Consider the following 21,030-nt stretch of genomic DNA (forward strand, 5'->3'; position numbering starts at 1 on the left):
TAAAGAAAACTTTTAGCACATTGGTCTTCATGAATCAATGTACTGAATACAGAGAAAATTTACAAGGATGTTGCTGGGACTGTATTTTTTATAATGTCCAAGGTTGAGAGGAGATTTGACAGAGGTATACAAAACTATAAGGGTAAAGTTAGATGTAACCAAGGTTAATTAAACCCAAAGATGTAATGTTAGAAAGCTCCACCTGTGGAGGGATGAAAACAAGGTATTACCGAATTTTTAAAAAAGAACTTGGGGGATGGGGGTGGGGGAAGCTATGAGAGAACAAGGCGTGACTGACGCACTCATGGGAAAGCAAGAGAAATGCAGCAGACTATTAGAACCTAAAGATATAAACTGTTAAAAGTGGAATTAGTAGTGAGTATCTCTACCTTACTTACTTGAAAACCTCAGGGTGAAACCCCTGGAGGAGAGGCAATATCGATAAAAGAGCTATTGAAGCTACAGTTATAACAAGTAGCAGCTGTAACAAGACAATATTGGCAGAGAAGAGTGTCCAAGATCTCTACTGTATAACCAGTAATTAGTTCTGTTAAATCACACCAAGGGAAATGGTCAAGTTTTTTTTGTATTGGTTTTTGAATCGACTTTCTGTGGATGATCAACTATTTCATCCAACAAAACAAGAAACAAGATGGCGAACCACCCAAGATCAAAGAGCCTACGCGGGAACAAAATGTTTAATGACGTAGAAGATTTAATGCAGTTGGATGTACAAGTTTATTTTCATTCGAAGGACCTGAATTTGATTTTCTGCAAGAACTGATTATTTGCAAAGACTTTAATAATTTAAAGAAGAAGATTTACTTTGTTTAAAAGTTGTGATGTTGGAGAATTGCTGTGAAAGAAGTTAAGCTGTTTATATATAATCTTTGAATTTAAATTTGTAGACATACTGACTAGAACTGAAACTGAAGCTAACCATTATGCTTAAGAATAGGAAGTCAATTAGTTTTTTAACTAGGGATAAATAAAAAGGAAAGGTTAGTCTGTAAACCTTTAAATAGGGAATAATAATTTGGCATCCGTCGGTCTCGAGAGACCATGGATCTGCGCCTGGAGTTTCCAGGGCGCAGGCCTAGGCAGGGTTGTATGGGAGACCGGCAGTTGCCCAAGCTGCAGCCCTTCCCCTCTCCACGCCACCGATGTTGTCCAAGGGAAGGGCACTAGGACCCATGCAGCTTGGCACCGGTGACGTCGCAGAGCAATGTGTTGTTAAGTGCCTTGCTCAAGGACACAAACACACTGCCTCAGCTGAGGAAATAGGGAATAACACTGGATCTATTTAGAGAAATTAGAGTAATAAAGGTTATTCTAATGAATCTTACTGATTCTAACTGAAAAGGAATTTGGTAGACTTGGAACCTAACATAATGTTGGAATTTTGAATTGTTCTTATTCATGTAAATATTTTGTATATTTTGTTTTTTTTTATAAACAAAACTTACCTCCAGAAGTGTGTGTTCTCTATTCACTGCCTCCTCCTGCTATCTAGAGCTTCTGATGGCCTACCAGCACCTAGTGTAGTGCTATGTAATATGATTTTCTCATAAGAGTGCGGCAACCAGTCACACCAGATAAGACGAGTGCTTCACATGGAGAACGTGCAAGCAGTGTTTTACTACTGAGGTTGGGTGGGACTGTGACCAGAGGTCATGGTTTAAGGGTGAAAGGTGAAAAGTTTAAGGGGAACATGAGGGGAAACTTCTTCACTTAGAGGAAAGGTTGCAATTTTTCTGGCACTTTTCCACTAGACAGCCTGAGCGACAATAAGCAGAGAAGGTTATTAAACTGTTGAGGGTTACATGAGAGTAAGCTCAAATACAGCAATGAGGGAACATAAATTTGAAAGGATTAAACAACTAAGAGAAGCCAAAGAGCTCAAGAACCATGATAAGTTGTTTTACAATAGTCCTTTAAGTTGGAAATTTGCGCAAAAAAAATTGCATTATTCCAGGTGCAATTGGTTGGGGTGAACAGCCTCTGTGATCTGTACTTTCATGTCATTGTAATTTGTGTGTTTGTAGAGTTAAATAAATCCAGGAAACAGATTGAGAAATGGAACACGGAAAACTCGAAGACAGACAGGATCGGTCGAGAGCTGCGCTCGCAGGTGGATGATCTGAACGAGGTGCTGAGCGCCAAGGATTCTCAGTTGGCTGTGCTCAAAGTGAGATTGGAAGAGGCAGATCAACTGCTGAAGACGCGTACCGAGGTGATAGACATGTTGCAGAGCGAGAAAAGCAGGTAAAAATTACTCTGTTGACATGCATGTTGTTCATTAGATACTGACTTCCATAAAGCTTCTAAAAAAGACTGAATTTGGGTGAGAAACAGACTGAAAAAGGATTTTAACACTTGTTCCTTTCATGAAATTTTTAATTATTTCATGGTGCTTGGAAAGGGAAAAACATGCAGCTCTTATTTATAACATTTAGTGAAATCAAGGATGCAGTTCACAGAGAGGGTCCTTGTCAGTCAGAGTTGACCATGGTTATTGTTCCTAGCTGTCTAAATGCACAAACTTGGGCAGTACAATATGGAGAGCATGCTGTTGCTCCCCCTCTCCACACAGCTAATGAACCCAAAGGAATGGCAGAGACCAATACAGTTTGGTACCAGCAGCATCACAGGAGTTGCCAGTCAACATTGAACTCAATGTAGGACTCCCTTAGGGACTCCAGCTCTGGACTGTTCCCTCGTGGTTTACTCCCGAAGCCTTCCCCATGAATGGATACAGCCACAAGGCAATGGAGGTTTGAGATCAGAGTTTTCCTCCTTCTTGATGAGCTGCCAACCATAGAACGTTACAGCACAGAAACAGGCCTTTTGGCCCTTCTTGGCTGTGCTGAACCATTTTTCTGCCTAGTCCCACTGACCTGCACCTGGACCATATCCCTCCAAACCCCTCTCATCCATGTACCTGTCCAAGTTTTTCTTAAATGTCAAAAGTGAGCCTGTATTCACCACTTCATCTGGCAGCTCATTCCACACTCCCACCACTCTGTGTGTGAAGAAGCCCCCCCAATGTTCCCTTTAAACTTTTCCCCCTTCACCCTTAACCTATGACCTCTTTTTTTTCTCCCCCGGCCTCAGTGGAAAAAGCCTGCTTGCATTCACTCTATCTATGCCCATCATAATTTTATACACCTCTATCAAATCTCCCCTCATTCTCCTACGCTCCAGGGAATAAAGTCCTAACCTATTCAACCTTTCTCTGTAACTCAGTTCTCAAATCCCAGCAACATCCTTGTAAACCTTCTCTGCACTCTGTCAACCTTATTAATATCCTTCCTGTGATTAGGTGACCAAAACTGCACACAATACTCCAAATTCGGTCTCACCAATGTCTTATACAACCTCACCATTACATTCCAACTCTTATTCTCAATACTTTGATTTATAAGGGCCAATGTACCAAAAGCTTTCTTTACAACCCTATCTACTTGTGACGCCACTTTTAGGGAATTATGTATCTGTACTCCCAGAACCCTCTGTTCTACTGCACTCCTCAGTGTCCTACCATTTACCTTGTATGTTCTACCTTGGTTTGACCTCCCAAAGTGCAATACCTCACACTTGTCTGCATTAAACTCCATCTGCCATTTTTTAGCCCATTCCTCCAACTGGTCCAAATCCCTCTGCAAGCTTTGAAAACCTTCCTCACTGTCCACTACACCTCCAATCTTTGTATCATCAGCAAATTTGCTGATCCAATTTGCCACATTATCATCCAGATCATTGATATAGATGACAAATAACAATGGACCCAGCACTGATCCCTATGGCACACCACTAGTCACAGGCCTCCACTCAGAGAAGCAATCCTCCACTACCACTCTCTGACTTCTCCCATTGAGCCAATGTCTAATCCAATTTACTACCTCTCCATTTATACCTAGTGACTGAATCTTCCTAACTAACCTCCCATGCGGGATCTTGTCAAAGGCCTTACTGAAGTCCATGTAGACAACATCCACTGCCTTCTCTTCATCCACTTTCCTGGTAACTTCCTCGAAAATTCTAATAGATTGGTTAAACATGACTTACCACGCACAAACCATGCTGACTTTTTCTAATAAGTCCCTGTCTATCCAAATACTTGTAGATCCTATCTCTTAGTATTCCTTCCAATAATTTACCTACTACCGATGTCAAACTTACCGGCCTATAATTTCCTGGCTTACTTTTTGAGCCTTTTTTAAACAACGGAACTACATGAGCAATCCTCCAATCCTCCGGCACCTGACCCATGGATATCGACATTTTAAATATTTCTGCCAGAGCCCCTGCAATTTCAACACTAAAAACCATGGCTGATGAGTCCCACCTGCCCAAAACAACTGGCTTTAAGGTGCCAGTAACCTGCGGCATTGGGAGCATTGGTAGTGGGAGCTTGTCCCCATTACCACTCCCGGCAGTAACAGCCTTAAGGGACCAGTTCACAGCAGTAGAATATAAAACAGAACAGTACAGCACAGGAACAGGCTCTTTGGCCCACAATGCTGTGCTGAACCAGGTGGATTAGTAATCCCGTGGCTAACTTAATTAATCCCTCTACGTAAAAGTCCCTAATTTATCTGCCCCAGTACCACCCCCGGCAGCGCGTTCCATGCACCCTCTAACCCTGTGTTTAAATAAAAACACGCACAACAACTTCCCCCTCACATCTGCTCTGAAATTACCCTCTCTCACTTTAAATGCATGTCTTCTGGTATTAGACATTTCAGCCCTGGGAAAAAGATACTGTCTGCCTATGCTGTCTCTGCCTCTCATAATTTTAAAAACCTCCAAGAGATCTCCCCACAGCCTTCACTCCAGAGAAAACAACCCAAGCGTGTCCAGTCTCTCCTGAGAGCACATCCAGGCAACATCCTGGTAAGCCTCTTCTCCACTTTCTTCCAAGCCTCAGCGTCCTTCCTAAACTGAGGCAACTAGAATTGTATGCAATACTCCCGCTGCGGCCTCACTCGTTCTGTAAAGTTGTGGCGTAACTTCCTAACTTTTGAGCTCAGTGTCTCGACTAATATAGGCAAACATACCGTATGCCTTCTTAATAACCCTATCAGCCTGCATTGCCACTTTTAGAGAGTTAGGAACTTGGACCTCATCAACACTTGTCCATAACAGTGTACTGTCTCTTTATACTTGACCTGCCAAGGTGCAACACTTCACATCTGGCTGGGTAGCATGGTGGGTAGCTTAGCCCTTCACAATACCAGTGACACGGGTTCACTTCCCGCTGCTGCCTGTAAGGAGTTTGTACGCTCTCCCTGTGACCGCGTGGGTTTCCTCTGGGTGCTCTGGTTACCTCCCACAGTCTCACAGTTGGTAGGTTCATTGGACATTGTAAATTGTCCTGTGATTGGGCTAGGGTTCAATTGGGGTTTGCTGGCTGGTGCAGCTCAAAGGGCCCAGAGGGCTTACTCCCCACTCTATCTTAATAATAATAAAAACCAACCAAGTTTGTCCAATCTCTCATTATAACATGCCCTCTAATCCAGGAGGTATCCTGGTAAACCTCTTCTACACCTCTCTAAAACATCAAAATCCTTCCTATAAAAGGGTGACCAGAACTGTATGCAATACTGCAGACACAGCCTAGCTAGAGTTTTATAAAGCGGCAACGTAACTTCCTGACTTTTGCGCTGCAGGCCTGTACTAATATTGGTAGATTTGCAGACGCACTGTCAGATGGGTTGACTTGCTTTTCATTCTATTTGTGCTTCATTCAAAGGTTCAAAGGTACATTTAATGTCAGAGAGATGTATACAATATACATCCTGAAACCATCTTTGCAACCATCCACAAAAACAGAGGGGTGCTCCAAAGAATGAACGACAGTTAAATGTTAGAACCCCAAAGTCCCCCCAGCTCTCCCCTCCCACGATAAACGGCAGCAAGCAACAATCTCCCCTCCCCCCCGGCAAAAATAAAACACTGGCACCGCCACCGAGCACTCAAGCATGAGCAAAGCGATAGCAAAGACACAGACTTGCAGTTACCCCAAAGACTTCGCGTTTCACCCGGTATTCGACATACCACAGGTTCTCTCTCTCCCTAATAAGGGAGGAAGAGGTGTCTCCATTTTCCCAGTGAGTGGAGAGACATAACAAACAACTCGCTGGTTTACGATGTTAAAAGTCCGTTATGTCGCTTTTCTGGAGCTCTGTGCCTGAAGATCGCAAAGATCCCGGGTCTCCAGGCACACAGTCGCAGATATCCTGACTCCACCGAAGACACACGGGTCTCCTGTTGTGACACTGACCCTTGGTCCGCCTGTCTCCAGAGCCGCAAGATCTTAGGCTTCCAATGCCAAGCCAAGTACTTAGGCCGGGCCCTTGGTGTGCTGAACAACGGCCAGTTATAAAACCTCGAGAGTGGGTCTCATTCCCGCAAAGAACCGTAGTCAGCCTGTAACTCAGGTCAGGGTCTTCAAAAGAACCCTGAAAGGGAAAAATAGAGATATTAAAGATGGAAATAGAGCTGTTTCTGTAGATGCAAGCAATGGAGTCACTGTTTGGTGCTATTAACCCTCCTAAGCTCACCTGCATTGCATATCATAGCTCAGTGTGGTGCAACTTGAGTGAAATGTGGTTTTACATAATTGTGAAAGTTGTTTTTTAAATGAAATTGAGCCTATTATCTCTCTGTTCCTACTGTTACGTTTTGGAGTTGAGCTGAGCCTCTCTCGACCACTTTTCCAGCTTGATCGTGAAGAGTGGTCCTGTGATGTGCACAGCTCCTGTGTAATCAGCTAGGCAACAACCTACCATGTTGTTGGGAATTTGACATAATTTTATTTGTTGTTGGCTTTTAAATGTACAGATTTTTAAATGACATCTTAAAATGGATAGAGCTGAAGTAGATACTTCATAGTGTGAAATTAGCAACGTAGAATATTTAAAAATCACAAAGATCATTTGTTGACCTTGCAAGGCTCCTGAACACTCAGGCAAGTGTTCTAGATTTGGGTGGAAAGCTGAGAACCAGGATCTTCAGAATAGTAATCTCTGGATTGCTGCTTGTGCCACACGCCAGTGAGGGCAGGAATAGGATGATTTGGCATGGGGCTGGTGCAGGGGGCAGGGGTTCTGATTTCTGGATCATTGAGATCTCTCCTGCAGACAGTACGAGCTGTACTAAAAGGATGGTTACACCTGAACCCAAGGGGGCTGATGTCCTTGCAGGCTGGTTTGCTGGAGCTGTTGGGGAGGGTTTAAACTAAATTGGCAGAGAGATGGGAACTGGAGTGATAGGGCTGAGAATGGAGCAGTTGGTGTGAAAATAGATAGAGTGTATAGCGAGACTGGGAAAGGACAGGCAGGTGACAGGGCAAAATCGAAGTCCGTCGGATGAGTTGAAGTGTATCATGGGGGTAAAATCAAAAAGGGTGATGAATACAAGAGTGAAGGTGTTATGTATGTTAGAGTTTACTACTTAAAGCACAAATGTTTATGCTACTATTTGTGATGTCAGTTTGCGGAATAAATGCGTTACAGTTGTTGTATGCCCAAGGTTCATCATTACAATTTAACATATTTCACACCAAGGATAATCCATTCTAATCAGTTATGTCAAAGAATGCGCTGGTTTCCTGATTTCATTTGTCTCATTAAGCTAGCATAACTGTATAACTCCTGTTCTTCTATATCCAAAGTGTTGTTTTTTCCATATTTAATGTATTGAGACATTCCTCATTATGCATGTTAGAGCTTCAGTTTAATTACCCATTTACTGGAGGTTAAGTAAGTTTTGCTGTTGACATACATCCTTCTTGATATAATAAGGTGATTGTTAGTGCCTCTAATTGGCAGTATTAAACGGTGACCAAATTGAAAATTCCTATATGTTATGGAAGTGAGATAATGGGGAATATGAATAGACTAATCCATATCATTGTGCTGTGTATTTACACATTGCATCTATAAAATCCCAAGGAGAGTTTTATAATGACACTCCTGTTTTACTGAAAGGATTCTGCAAGATCATAATGAAGGCAGCAGCTTGCATAACCAAGCCTACCAGACAATGCAAGAGAGGCTTCTGGATGCTGAATCAACCCTTAAAAGAGAACAAGAGAATTATACTCAGATGCAGGTTGGTCTGAACAAAAAGTATCCAGAACGTGAAGCTGAATACTGATGACTCTTTCCAGTTAGAATGAACTTGGTCTGATTTGTAATTTGCATTAAATCAGATTATGGACCTGGTTTGTTGGACGATGCACTTTCGAAGCTGCGTGGCTTACAGGGCCTGTGCTGTAACGTGAGGTTGGGCAGACCAGTGAAGGCTGATGGGAGACCGGATAGATGTTTATATAGTTAGGAGAGGCATGGATAGAGTAGACAAACTGTATCATTTTCCAGGGTTGAAATGTCTAATATCAGAGGGCGTGAATTTAAGGTGAAAGGTCATTTTAAAGATGTGAGGGGAAGTTTTTCACACAGAGTGGTGGGTGCCTGGAATGTGCTCCCTGGGGGGGGGGGGGTGATGGAGGCAGTAATGGCAGAGGCATTTAAGAGGCTCTTAGATAAACACATGGATGTGAGCAAAATGGAAGGATATTGACTTTGTTGAGGCGGAAGAGATTAAGTTAGTTGGCAATTTGATTACTAATTTAATTGGTTTAGCACAGCCTTGTGGGTGGAAGGGCCTGTTCCCATGATGTACTGTTCTGTGCTCTATGAAACTGAAATGGACAAAAGCATTTTTATTTTGTGTCCATTTGCTTTACAAGCAATTAAGAGAGGAAAGATTAAATATGTAAATCTAAGAATAAAGTGTGAAGACTTTTATAAGTAGTTAATTCTCATATTATTTGTGTCTGTACCCTAAGCATCGTTATATAAAAAAGCGCAAATATCACACGATGGATTTTGTTTGTCACACACTTCCCTCAGCAGAATAAATGCAGGTTTCATTGGCTGGTGCAGTCATAAAACTTGTTATGGTGACAAGTGGTATTTTATCATTATGCCATAGCACATAGAGGCAAATGTAATTTTTTTTCCTGTAACAGTTTAAAACAAACTTCATTGATTGTGATTAGTAAGAATTTGCCTGTGATGCAGAGAAGTTCAATAAGGTAGAAATTTGTCCTTAGCAGCACATAGCAAAGGTACGATCAAATTGGTTCTCCATCTCTGAAACTCAATTCCACTGGAAATCTGCAGTAGAGTACAATTCCCAGCTATGAATATATAGTTACTGTACATAATTGAGGATTTGTTTCTATCCTTGGACTGAAATAGTGTACAATCCATGACAGCTGACATGCAGAACATCTGTATTTAACCTTTCATTGTGTTTTATGGAATTCCACCAGAGTTTACCCTTGCCCCAGTTTCGCCTCTTACTTCTGATGATGTTTGTATCTTTAGTTTAAAATTAATACAGTGGATTCTGGTTACTTGGGACATGTTGGAACCAGTATATTTTGGCTCAGTTAACATTTTGGCTGCCCCAATTAGATGAAATTTCATGGGAATAGTTAAAAAGGTATAAAAAGATAAATTACCGTTTAACTGAGTAGCAAATTATGTATTTAAATAAAATACAGAGCAAATTAAAACAGTACAAATAGCACTACAGTACTATAAAACTGTTATTAATTGCAAATAGTTATTGATGGAGGAATTCATCCAGTGTACATTGCCATGTTCTTTTGATTAACTGCAGAAACATACCTAAGGCAATTTTTTGGCTTGTGTCAAATATTTTAGTGACTTCTTGGCAAGTGTCTGAAGTTTTCTAAAGTCAAAATAAATGAATAACATTATCAAAAAATCACTATGTTTTGTATTGCAGTCCATTGGCCCAAGTAGATACACAAATGCACACAACTGATACTATTTAAAAACTGTTTGTCCTAAACACGATGTAGAGTGTTAACGACCACACAAGTGCATGTAACTGATGCTAGTTAGAAACTATTCGGTAATAGTCTTCTGTCCCAATAAGGCAGCATAGTGTCCCAAATAAACAAAGGGAATCCTATTTTCTTGATTAGTTTTTGCTCTTTAAGAGATGTCCCAAATAAACAGCTGCCCTAATTGACCAATTAACCAGAGTCCACTGTATTTTTTCTCATCTAGGTGAAGAGGGCATTTGAGTGTACTGTCTAAGACGGTCAGTCATTTATGAGACTGGACAGTAAAGATGAAGTAGGTAAACGTGAGTGGGAAATTCTTATAATTGAATGTGCTGAAAAGCTGTTATTAAGCCATACCGGCTTCTTCCCAGAATCTGTTTAGCAATAAGACTTGCACTTGCTCAAAAATCAAAAATCAAGAACGAGGTTGTCAGGATAGCAATGCTATTACAGCTTGTGGTGTTGGAGTTTGGGATTCAGTTCCAGTGTCCTCTGTACGTTCTCCCTGTGAGTGTGTGGGTTTCCTCTGAGTTCTCTGGTTGCTTCCCACAGTCCAAGAATGCGCCGGTTGGTATGGCATTGTAAATTGTCTGTGATTAAGGTAGGGTCAGTGGGTCAGAAAGAACTGTTCTGTGCTGTATCTCTGAAGAAAATAAAAGATATATTTAAATAAAACACTTTTGTTCTTTCTGTTAAGAATGAATTTGCAGCTCGCCTGAGTAAGATGGAGTGTGAGCGTCAGAGTCTAGCAGAAGCACTGACAGCAGCTGAGAGAAAGGCGATTGAAGAGAAGAGGAAGGCAGAAGATCATCAGCAGCAGCTCAAACTTGCCAAGACCAGCTTGGATTCTGCTAAACAGGAGCTGGCGGAGTACAAGCAAAAGGCCTCCCGAATCCTGCAAGTGAGGACAAAGTTATGAAGAAGTACAACAAACTTGTATATTTAGCTAAGTGATGTCAAATGGATAACTTATTACATGGAACATACTTTGAGCCATGAGGGTCCCAAGTCAGCAATGGAGACAATTTACAGCCTATAAACCCTGTACAATACAACACATAATAACATAACATTGAGCACCCCTCCCTTCCATGCACATAAACATAGAAAACCTACAGTGCAATACAGGCCCTTCAGCCCACAAAGCTGTGCTGAACATGTCCTTACCTTAGAAATTACCTAGGGTTACCCATAGCCCTCTATTTTTCCAAACTCCATGTACCTATTTCCAGGAGTCTCTTAAAGGACCCTATTGTATCCGCCTCCACCACTGTCACCAGCAGCCCATTCCACGCACTCACCACTCTCTGCGTAAAAAAACAACTTGCCCCTGACATCTCCTCTGTACCTACTTCCAAGCACCTTAAAACTGTGCTCTCTCGAGTTAGCCATTTCAGCCCTGGGAAGAAGCCTCTGACTATCCACACAATCAGTGCCTCGCATCATCTTATACACATTTCTCCTAAATGTTTGAGATCAGCACTGCTTCCACAACTAGCAGCTTATTCCATACTTTCACCACTCTCTAAATGGCCAAGTTCCCCTCATGTTCCCCTTAAACATTTCACCTTTCACCCTTAACCCATGACATTTGCATTTACCCTATCTATACTCTGCATAATTCTGTATACCCCTATCAAACCTCTCTCATTCTATGTTTCAGAGAATGAAGACCTAACCCTAATCAGCGTTTTCCTATAACTCGGGTCCTCAAGTCCTGGCAACATCCTTGTCATTTTTTTTAGTTAAGTAATTAGTGATTATCACTCTGGGAATAAAGAGTTAGAGTGTTCTATGGCTAGAAAGCATTGAGGGAGAGGATAAAGCATTTAGAGAATCTTGAATTGCTCTTGGAGAAGGTAATGAATGTAGCTTAGCAACAATGAACTAATCAAAAATTCCGATGGTTCAGCATCTGGCTCACGGCTCGGAGCGTTGGAGTTTGGAGTTCAAATCCAGCATCCCCTTTCAGAAACCGGGTTTGCTCCTACAGTTCAAAGATGTACCGGTTAATAGGTTAAATGGTCATTGTAAATTGTCCTGTGGAGTTAAACCAATGGGTTGCTGGGTGCCGCAGGTTGAAGGACCACGAGGGTATGTTCCACACTGCATGTCTAAGTAAGTAAATAAAATGGTACTTGGCACTCGCTGGTTTCTCTCGCTGGGGCTCAGATTCCTCTGTTCCATTCAAATCACCAGATTCATTTGTGTAACATCTTAAATAAAGCTGAATTAAAGTGAAGCATCTTACTGTCTAAAACATAGGCTAGTTCAGCACCAGCAAAGTCCCCAGCATGGCAGGTTAACAGAACGTTGCTGTTAGAGGGAAGAACCGAACAACAGGTTTAGGCTCCTTTGCACTTCTTTCTCAGGGGGGCACAAATTTTCATCTAAACTTGAATGTTTTTCACTGGTGCATTGCAATACTGGAATGTGGTCACTAGGTGACAGGAATGAGCTTAATTTGATAGTTTGTAGTAATTTTTATATTTACCTTATCCCATCATGAGATGCTTTTGCAATTTCCCAGCAGAAAATGTTAATCTTAGATTAGACTCCTAAGTATACAATCAAGGTGTTTTAATTTGATATTATGTTCGGAACTTAGAAAACTGAAAGGAGATTTGATACAGGTTTACAAAATTATGAGGGGCATAGATAGGGTAAATGCAAGCAGGTTTTTTCCCACTGGACTTGGGTGGGACCACCACTAGAAATTATGGGTTAAGGGGGAAAGGTGAAATGTTTAAAGTTCAAAGTACAACCCTGAGATTTGTTTTCTTGCGTACATACTCACTAATCCAAGAAAGGAAATAGAATCAATGAAAGGCTGCACCCAACCGGGGAACATGAGGAGAATATCTTCACTGGAGGATGTTGAGGGTGTGGAACGAGCTGCCAGTGCAGCTGGTGGATACGGAGTCAGTTTCAACATTTAAGAGAAATTTGGATAGGCACATGGATTGGAGGGCTGTGGAATGGGAATAGGCAGAGTAGTAGTTCAGGAAGGAAAGGCATATTTCTGTGCTGGAGTGTTCCATGACTAATGAATGGTTCACTTTGAGTAGGACATCAAAATTGCATCAAAGACGAGGAATTGTAGTCCAGGTGATCTCCAGATTACAGCTGTTTGGGTGTCAGAAATTTGCTTTACAGTTCACAAACCACTACCCAAGTTCTGCTCTTACAGATTTGTGTGAGGAGGTTTGTATTAAGGAAAATCACTTGTAGACCATTTTCTTGAAAGCAGTTGCCCCTCCCATAACATGGGTTTGCCAGTTGTTGATAAACTTCTATTGATGTGCAGTGGAGACTGAATAGACTGATTGCATCATGACCTGGTATGGAAACACCAATGCCTTTGAACAGAAAATCCTACGAAAGGTACTGGATTTGGCCCAGTACATCACGAGCAAAGCCCTCTCAGCCTTTGAGCACATCTACATGAAATGCTGTCAAAGAAAAGCAGAATCCATCATCAGAGATCCTCCCCACCCAGGCCATGCTCTTTTCTCACTGCTGCCATCGGGTAGAAGATACAGGAGCCTCAGGACTTAAACCACCAGATTACTATCCCACAACCATCAGGCTCTTGAACAAGAGAGGATAATGACACTCATCTATTGAGGTGTTCCCACAACCAATGATCTCACTTTAAGCACTCTTTATCTTGTTATTTCATGCTCTTGTTTTTTATTGCTATTTATTTATGTTTACATTTGCAGTTTGTTGTCTTCTATGTTCCAGCTCTTTCATTGATCCTGTTTACAGTTACTATTCTATAGATTTTCTCAGTATGCCCGCAGGAAAATGAATCTCAGGGTTGTATGTGGTGACGTGTATAGACTGTGATAATAAATTTTACTTTGAACTTTGAACAATGGAGGTGTCAATAGGCCTATATAAGGAATGTTCATCGTTTTTCTCAGTTACCATTCTAAAATTACTTAACACAAACTTGTTATCAACTCTCTACGCTGTTCTTCCACAGTCCAAAGAGAAACTGATTAACAGCCTAAAGGAGGGTTCAGGGATTGAAGGTATTGAGAGCCATATGATTAACACATTGGAGCTGGAGGAGGTGCGGCATGAACGTGACATGCAGCGGGAAGAGATCCAAAGACTATTGGGTCAGATCCAAACACTGAGGACAGAACTGCAGGTATGTACATCTTGTCATCAGCTGTAAAACTCTTCTTCAAGTGATGTATTTTATTGCTTACTTTAGCTGTGACTGAACAAAACGCCACAAGATGGAAATGGCTCTCACAGGAAAACCTGGCATTTTGGCTCTGCATTTCTCTGTGGTGTGCTTTTTGGGTGGGATCTTAAATGGGAGCACAGTGTTCTAGAGTTGGGAGACCATAAGACAAAGGAGCAGAAATAGGCCATTCAGCCCGTCAAGTTTTTCTCTGTCATTCCATCATGGCTGATTTATTATCCCTCTCAACCCCATTCTCCTGCTTTCTCCCCGTATCCTTTGAAGCCCTGACTAATCAATAAGCTATCAAACTCTGCTTTATATATACCCAGTGATCTGGTCTCCACAGCTGTCTGCGGCAATGAGATTCACCACCCTCTGGCTAAAGAAATTCATATTCATAGAACACCTACAGCACAGGAATAAACCCTTCGACCCATCAAGTCCAAGCCTAGTCCTGTGGACTTGCACCCTGACCATCGCCTTCCACACCTCTCCCATCCAAATTTCCCTTTAATATTAAAATCAATGCGCATCCACCACTGGCACTGGCAGCTTGTTCCGCACTCTCACTACCCTCTGAGAGGAGAAGTTGCCCTTCATGTTCCCAGTAGACTTTTCACCTTTCACCCTTAACCCACAAACACTGTCTACTCTGGCTCTCCGGTTCCCATCCCCTTGCAACTCTCGTTTAACACCCCACCGCCCCCCGCCAGTGCAGCTTTGGCAAACCTTCCACTGGGATATTAGTAATCTGCCTTCTGTTGAGGTGCAAACCATCTTTTCTGTACAGGTTTACAGGTTCCATCTCCCCTAGCAGAGAGCCCAATGATCCAAAAATCTAAAGCCCTCTCTCCTGCACCAACTTCTTAGCTACATGTTAAACTGTATGATTTTCCTGTTTCCTTTTATATCCTTGCTTTTATATTCTTTTCCTCTGGAAATGAATGCTAATGTGGCATTTGCCTTCTTTACCACCAGCTCAACCTGCAAGTTAACCTTTAAGGAATCCTGCACAAGGATCCCAAAGTCCCTCTGTACCTCTGATTCTTGAACTTTCTCCCCATTCGGGAAATGGTTTACGTCTTTATTCCTTCTGCCAAAATGCCTGATCAAACATCTCCCTACACTATTTTCCATCTGCCACTTTGCCCTTTCTCTCAATCTTTCTGCAGACTTCCTACTTCCTCAACACTACCTACCTCATTCACCTATCTTTGTATTGTCCCAACACAGCTCCCTGGGGAACACCACTTGGTCCGACGTTTGGATGGGGTTAGAAATGGGAGCCCAGCATTCTAGTGAAGGATTGTCGGGAGGTTGTTGGGAACTCAGGAGAGTGGTGTGTTCTCAAAAAATCCCCTGTATTAACTGTGAATTGCAAAAGGGTGATATTTGCTACTGTATTGAATATTTGTCTGTCTACCAGTGGTCCATTGATAGGTCAGGAAGGGGCAATTATCTTAAGCTCTTCTTGATCTGGATCAGGGATCCCAACCTTGTTTATGCCATGGACTCCTGCCATTAACCAAAGGGTCTGTGGACTCCGGTTGGGAACCCCTGATCTAGATCCTTGTCAATTTGCCCTAAAACCATTAAGAACTATTCTCCCTCTGTGATAAATAAGAAGATTGATCTCATCTTTAGAATAATTAATAATGAGATTCCCCTATCTCAGACTTACCACAGTCTGACAGATATTGTTTTAATTTAAAAAAAATCCCTGTATAGGTTATTGTACATGCATGACGTAAATATTTTGGCAAATGTAAATGCAGTTGTTAATTATCATTGCTGTGTTTAATGGGTGGGGATTTATTTTGCGACATAGAGGTAAATTTGTAATTCCATTCTGATATGAAGCATACACCTTACAGTGAAATGAACTGAAATTAATCCTATGTAAATTTATTTAAGGAAGCCCTGTGCAATTTGGAAGAAGCTGCATGCATGGAATGGTCTGTTACAAATGAAGCATTGCTGACTGATTTATCTTCGACACTTGAATTTGATTGTAGGATACTGAGGCTCAACAGTTAGGTGAGGCAGAATCGTTCAGGGAACAAATTCAAGAACTACAAGAACAAATCCATTCACTACTGGCATCCAAAAAGGAAATGGAAGCTGAACTAGAACGTCAGAAACAGGTATGTGTATTAACCTTCGTAAATCAAAGTAAAATCAAGTTCAAGGCCAAGTTTATTGTCATCTGACTGTACAGAAATACAACAAAATTCCTCCAGGCTGTGGTGACTCACAATACGTATCACACACAACCGATAAAACAAAATATTAACTCAAATAACTTCATACAATATAAAATACAAAATATTAACTGTTCTGATAAAGCTTTGACTGTATGATGGACCGCAGGAGGTGCAGATGCAGTTTGGTGGAATGCAGCAGGTTAAACGGCATCAAAGTGAGGAAGTGAATTGCTGTGGTTTTGGATAGAAACCCTGCATAAGAGAGGATGAAAGGCCTGAAGAGTTGTCCACTTTTTATTTGGATGTTTTGAAGCAGAGTTTTGAATCAACAAGTCGGTAATTCCATTCCTTATACAAACGCTGCTCCATCCACCAAGTTCCTTCAGCAGATTGTTGAGCACCATCCAGTGTGCAGCCTCTAGTTGTTTCTAGAAAAAGGTGCAATCATTATTGTGAGTATCAACAAAATAAAATCATTTCTGTTTTTTTCAATGATGTGACATGGTATCTAGAGGTATTTAAAGCTTTTAAATCATAGTTCTTTAGCCTCTCAGTAATGGGCGTAATGTTCAATGTATTTTAACATTTCTTGAGTCTTGTTAAAAATGGACACAGAAACATAGAAAACCTACAATACAGGCCATTCAGCCCACAAAGTGGTGCCGAACATGTCCCTACCTTAGAAATTACTAGGCTTACCCATAGTCCTCTATTTTTCTAAGCTTCATGTAGCTATCCAAAAGTCTCTTAAAAGACCCTATCGTATCCACCTCCACCACCGTTGCCGGCAGCCCATTCCACGCACTCACCACTCTCTGAGTAAAAAATTTACCCCTGACATCTCCTCTGTACCTACTCCCCAGCACCTTAAACCTGTGTCCTCTCATGGCAACCATTTCAGCCCTGGGAAAAAGCCTCTGACTATCCACACAATCAATGCCTCTCATCATCTTATACACCCTCTATCAGGTCACCTCTCATCCTCCATCGCTCTAAGGAGAAAAGGCCGAGTTCACTCAACTTGTGATAAGACATGCTCCCCAATCCAGGCAACATCCTTGTAAATCTCCTCTGCACCCTTTCTATAGCTTCTACATCCTTCCCGTAGTGAAGTGACTAGAACTGAGCACAGTACTCCAAGTGGAGTCTGACCAGGGTCCTGTATAGCTGCAACATTATCTCTCGGCTCCTAAATTCAATTCCATGATTGATGAAGGCCAATACACCGTATGCCTTCTTAACCACAGTGTCAACCTGCGCAGCTGCTTTGAGCATCCTATTGACTCGGACCCCAAGATCCCTCTGATCCTCCACACTGTCAAGAGTCTTACCATTAATACTAAATTCTGCCATCAGATTTGACCTACCAAAATGAACCACTTCACACTTATCTGGGTTGAACTCCATCTGCCACTTCTCAGCCCAATTTTGCATCCCATCAATGTCCCGCTGTAACTTCTGATAGCCCTCCACACTATCCTCAACACCCCCAACCTTTGTATAATCAGCAAACTTACTAACCCATCCCTCCACTTCCTCATCCAGGTCATTTATAAAAATCATGAAGAGAAGGGGTCCCAGAACAGATCCCTGAGGCACTCCACTCGTGACCGACCTCCATGCAGAATATGAACCGGTCTCCAACCACTGTTTGCCTTCTGTGGCAAGCCAGTTCTGGATCCACAAAGCAATGTCCCCTTGGATCCCATGCCTCCTTACTTTCTCAATAAGCCTTGCATGGCGTACCTTATCAAATGCCTTGCTGAAATCCATGTACACTACATCTACTGCTCTTCCTTCATCAATGTGTTTAGTCACATCCTTAAAAAATTCATTCAGGCATGCAAGGCACGACTTGCCTTTGACAAAGCCATGCTGACTATTCCTAATCATATAATACCTCTCCAAATGTTCATAAATCCTGCCTCTCAGGATCTTCTCCATCAAATTACCAACCACTGAGGTAAGACTCACTGGCCTATAATTTCCTGGGCTATCTCTTCTCCCCTTCTTGAACAAAAGAACAACATCCACAACCCTCCAATCCTCCGGAACCTCTCCCATCCCCAGTGATGATGCACAGATTAATGCCAGAGGCTCAGCAATCTCTTCCCTCGCCTCCTGTGGTAGCCTAGGGTACATCTCATCCGGTCCCGGCGACTTATCCAACTTGATGCTTTCCAAAAGCTCCAGCACATCCACTTTCTTAATATCGACATGCTCAAGCTTTTCAGTCCACTGTAAGTCATCCCTACAATCACTAAGATCCTTTTCCATAGTGAATACTGAAGTAAAGTATTCATTAAGTACCTCTGCTATTTCCTCCGGTTCCATACACACTTCCCACTGTCACACTTGATAGGTTCTATTCTTTCATGTCTTATCCTCTTGTTCTTCACATACTTGTAGAATGCCTTGGGGTTTTCCTTAATCCTGTCCGCCAAGGCCCTTCTCATGGCCCCTTCTGGCTCTCCTAATTTCCTTCTTAAGATCCTTCCCATTAGCCTTATAATCTTCTAGATCACTAACATTACCTAGCTCTCTGAACCTTTTGTAAGCTTTTCTTCTTGACTAGATTGATTTCAGCCTTTGTACACCACAGTTCCTGTACCCTACCATAACTTTCCTGTTTCATTGGAACATACCTGTGCAGAACTCTACACAAATATCCCCTGAACATTTGCCACATTTCTTCTGTACTTTTCCCTGAGAACATCTGTTTCCAATTTAAGCCTCCAATTTCCTGCCTGATAGCCTCATAATTCCCCTTACTCCAATTAAACACTTTCCTAACTTGTCTGTTCCTATCCCTCTCCAGTACTATTGTAAAGGTGATAGAATTATGATCACTATCTCCAAAATGCTCTCCCACTGAGAGATCTGACACCTGACCAGGTTCATTTCCCAATACCAAATCAAGTATAGCCTCTCCTCTTGTAGGCTTATCTACATATTGTGTCAAGAAACCTTCCTGAACACACCTAACAAACTCCACCCTATCTGAACCCCTTGCTCTAGGGAGATGCCAGTCGATATTTGGGAAATTAAAGTCTCCCATCACGACAACTCTGTTATTATTACACCTTTCTTTTTTGTTGTAATTTATTTTTTTACTGAAGTTCATCATCAAACAAATATTTCCATAAGATGTATTCCAGACATTGTACATATATATATCAATAGGCCTGATTTTATTCTCACAAATCAATGAATATGTTGTAAAAAAAAAAGATCACTCCCTACTTGTACATTTTTTTTCCTTTTGCTTGTGTTTTTTTTATTTCCACTCTTTTCTTTAAGTCTATTATTACACCTTTCCAGGATCTGTTTCCCTATCTGCTCCTTGATATCCCTGTTACTATTGGGCGGCCTATAAAAATCACCCAGTAAAATTATTGACCCCCTCCTGATCCTAACTTCCAATCCCTCCATGGCATCCACCTTTTCTGCAGCCCTGACACTATCTCTGATCAATAGTGCTACATCCCCACCTCTTTTGCCTCCCTCCCTGTCCTTTCTGAAGCTTCTAAAACCCAACAGTTGAAGTAACCATTCCTGTCCCTGAGCCATCCAAGTCTCTGTAATGGCCACCACATCATACCTCCAAACACTGATCCGCGCTCTAACCTGGTAACCTTTGACCTGGTAAGTCAAAAGCTCTGAACAGTTTTGTGGTGGAATGGCACAATGTTCCCCTTTTACAAAGCACCAAAGTAAATAAAGCTTACATTAAGTCAATTGGTTAAAATTATTTAATTCAACAGCATAAGACATAGGAGAAGCACAAGGCCATTCAGCCCATTGGTTTGTTCTATCATTCCATCGCAGTTGATTTATTATCTCTCTCAATCCCATTCTCTTGCCTTCTCTCTTTAACCTTTGATGCCCTGACCAATCAAGAACCCATTAACCTCTGCTTTAAATATACCCAATCACTTGGCATGCCTGGAGCGCTAAATTCCACAGATTAACCACCCTGTGGCTAAAGAAATTCCTTTTCTTCTAAATGGACCTTCCTCAATTCAGAGGCTGTTCCATTTGGTCCTAGACTCCCCTCCTGTGAGATGTGGGATTTCAGGGTATCTAACAGTCTCCCTAATGATGGCTTCTGAAGGACGTGCCCCCAAATTCAGCTCCTGACTGACGGGGAGTTGGAGTTGGATGTACTGAGGACCATCGTGGAGTCTTTTACTGAGGTGGTCACACCCAGAGTGCAGGCTTCAGATAGTAGATGACCGGAAGAGGTCCTGCGCAGTGAGTTAGAGAAGAGACTGAGGAGCGGGATTACTCCCAGTGTAGTGTGCTAAATCGGTAGGACAGATAAATGAGTGGCTGAGGAAATGGTGCAGGGGCAGGGGATCAGATTTCTGGATTATTGGGATCTCGTCCGGGGAAGGTGTGACCTGTACAGAAGGGATGGGTTGTACCTGAACCGAGGTGGTCCAATATCCGTACAGGTAAGTTTGCTAGAGCTGTTTGGGAGGGTTAAAAGAAATTTGGCATATGAATGGAAATCACAATGGCAGGGCTGAGGATGGGGCAGTTGGTTTACAAGCAGAGGCAGTGTGTAGTGAAACTGAGAAAGGACAGACATGACAGAGCAAAATTGCAGTCAATAGGATGAGTTGAAGTGCAACACGGAGCCAAAACGAAAAGGGTGATGAATACTGAAGATGTTGTATTTCAATGAGGTAGGTGATCTTATAGTGCAGTCAGAGATTGGCAGTTAT

At 42.0% G+C, this 21,030-nt stretch overlaps 1 protein-coding gene across 3 annotated transcripts in view; it reads left to right on the forward strand.

Annotated features, from left to right (window-relative positions):
* golga5 (golgin A5) overlaps positions 1–21,030 on the forward strand; it is a 103,226-nt gene that overhangs the window by 52,066 nt on the left and 30,130 nt on the right. For all 3 annotated transcript variants that reach the window (XM_073039140.1, XM_073039139.1, XM_073039141.1), the window contains exons 4-8: positions 2,046–2,265; positions 7,995–8,118; positions 10,590–10,793; positions 13,884–14,054; positions 16,112–16,240. In XM_073039140.1, coding sequence (XP_072895241.1) covers positions 2,046–2,265; positions 7,995–8,118; positions 10,590–10,793; positions 13,884–14,054; positions 16,112–16,240 — 848 coding nt within the window. The remainder of the gene's footprint in view (positions 1–2,045; positions 2,266–7,994; positions 8,119–10,589; positions 10,794–13,883; positions 14,055–16,111; positions 16,241–21,030) is intronic.

The sequence above is a fragment of the Hemitrygon akajei genome, chromosome 3 (assembly GCF_048418815.1).
Source record: "Hemitrygon akajei chromosome 3, sHemAka1.3, whole genome shotgun sequence".
NCBI lineage: Eukaryota > Metazoa > Chordata > Chondrichthyes > Myliobatiformes > Dasyatidae > Hemitrygon > Hemitrygon akajei.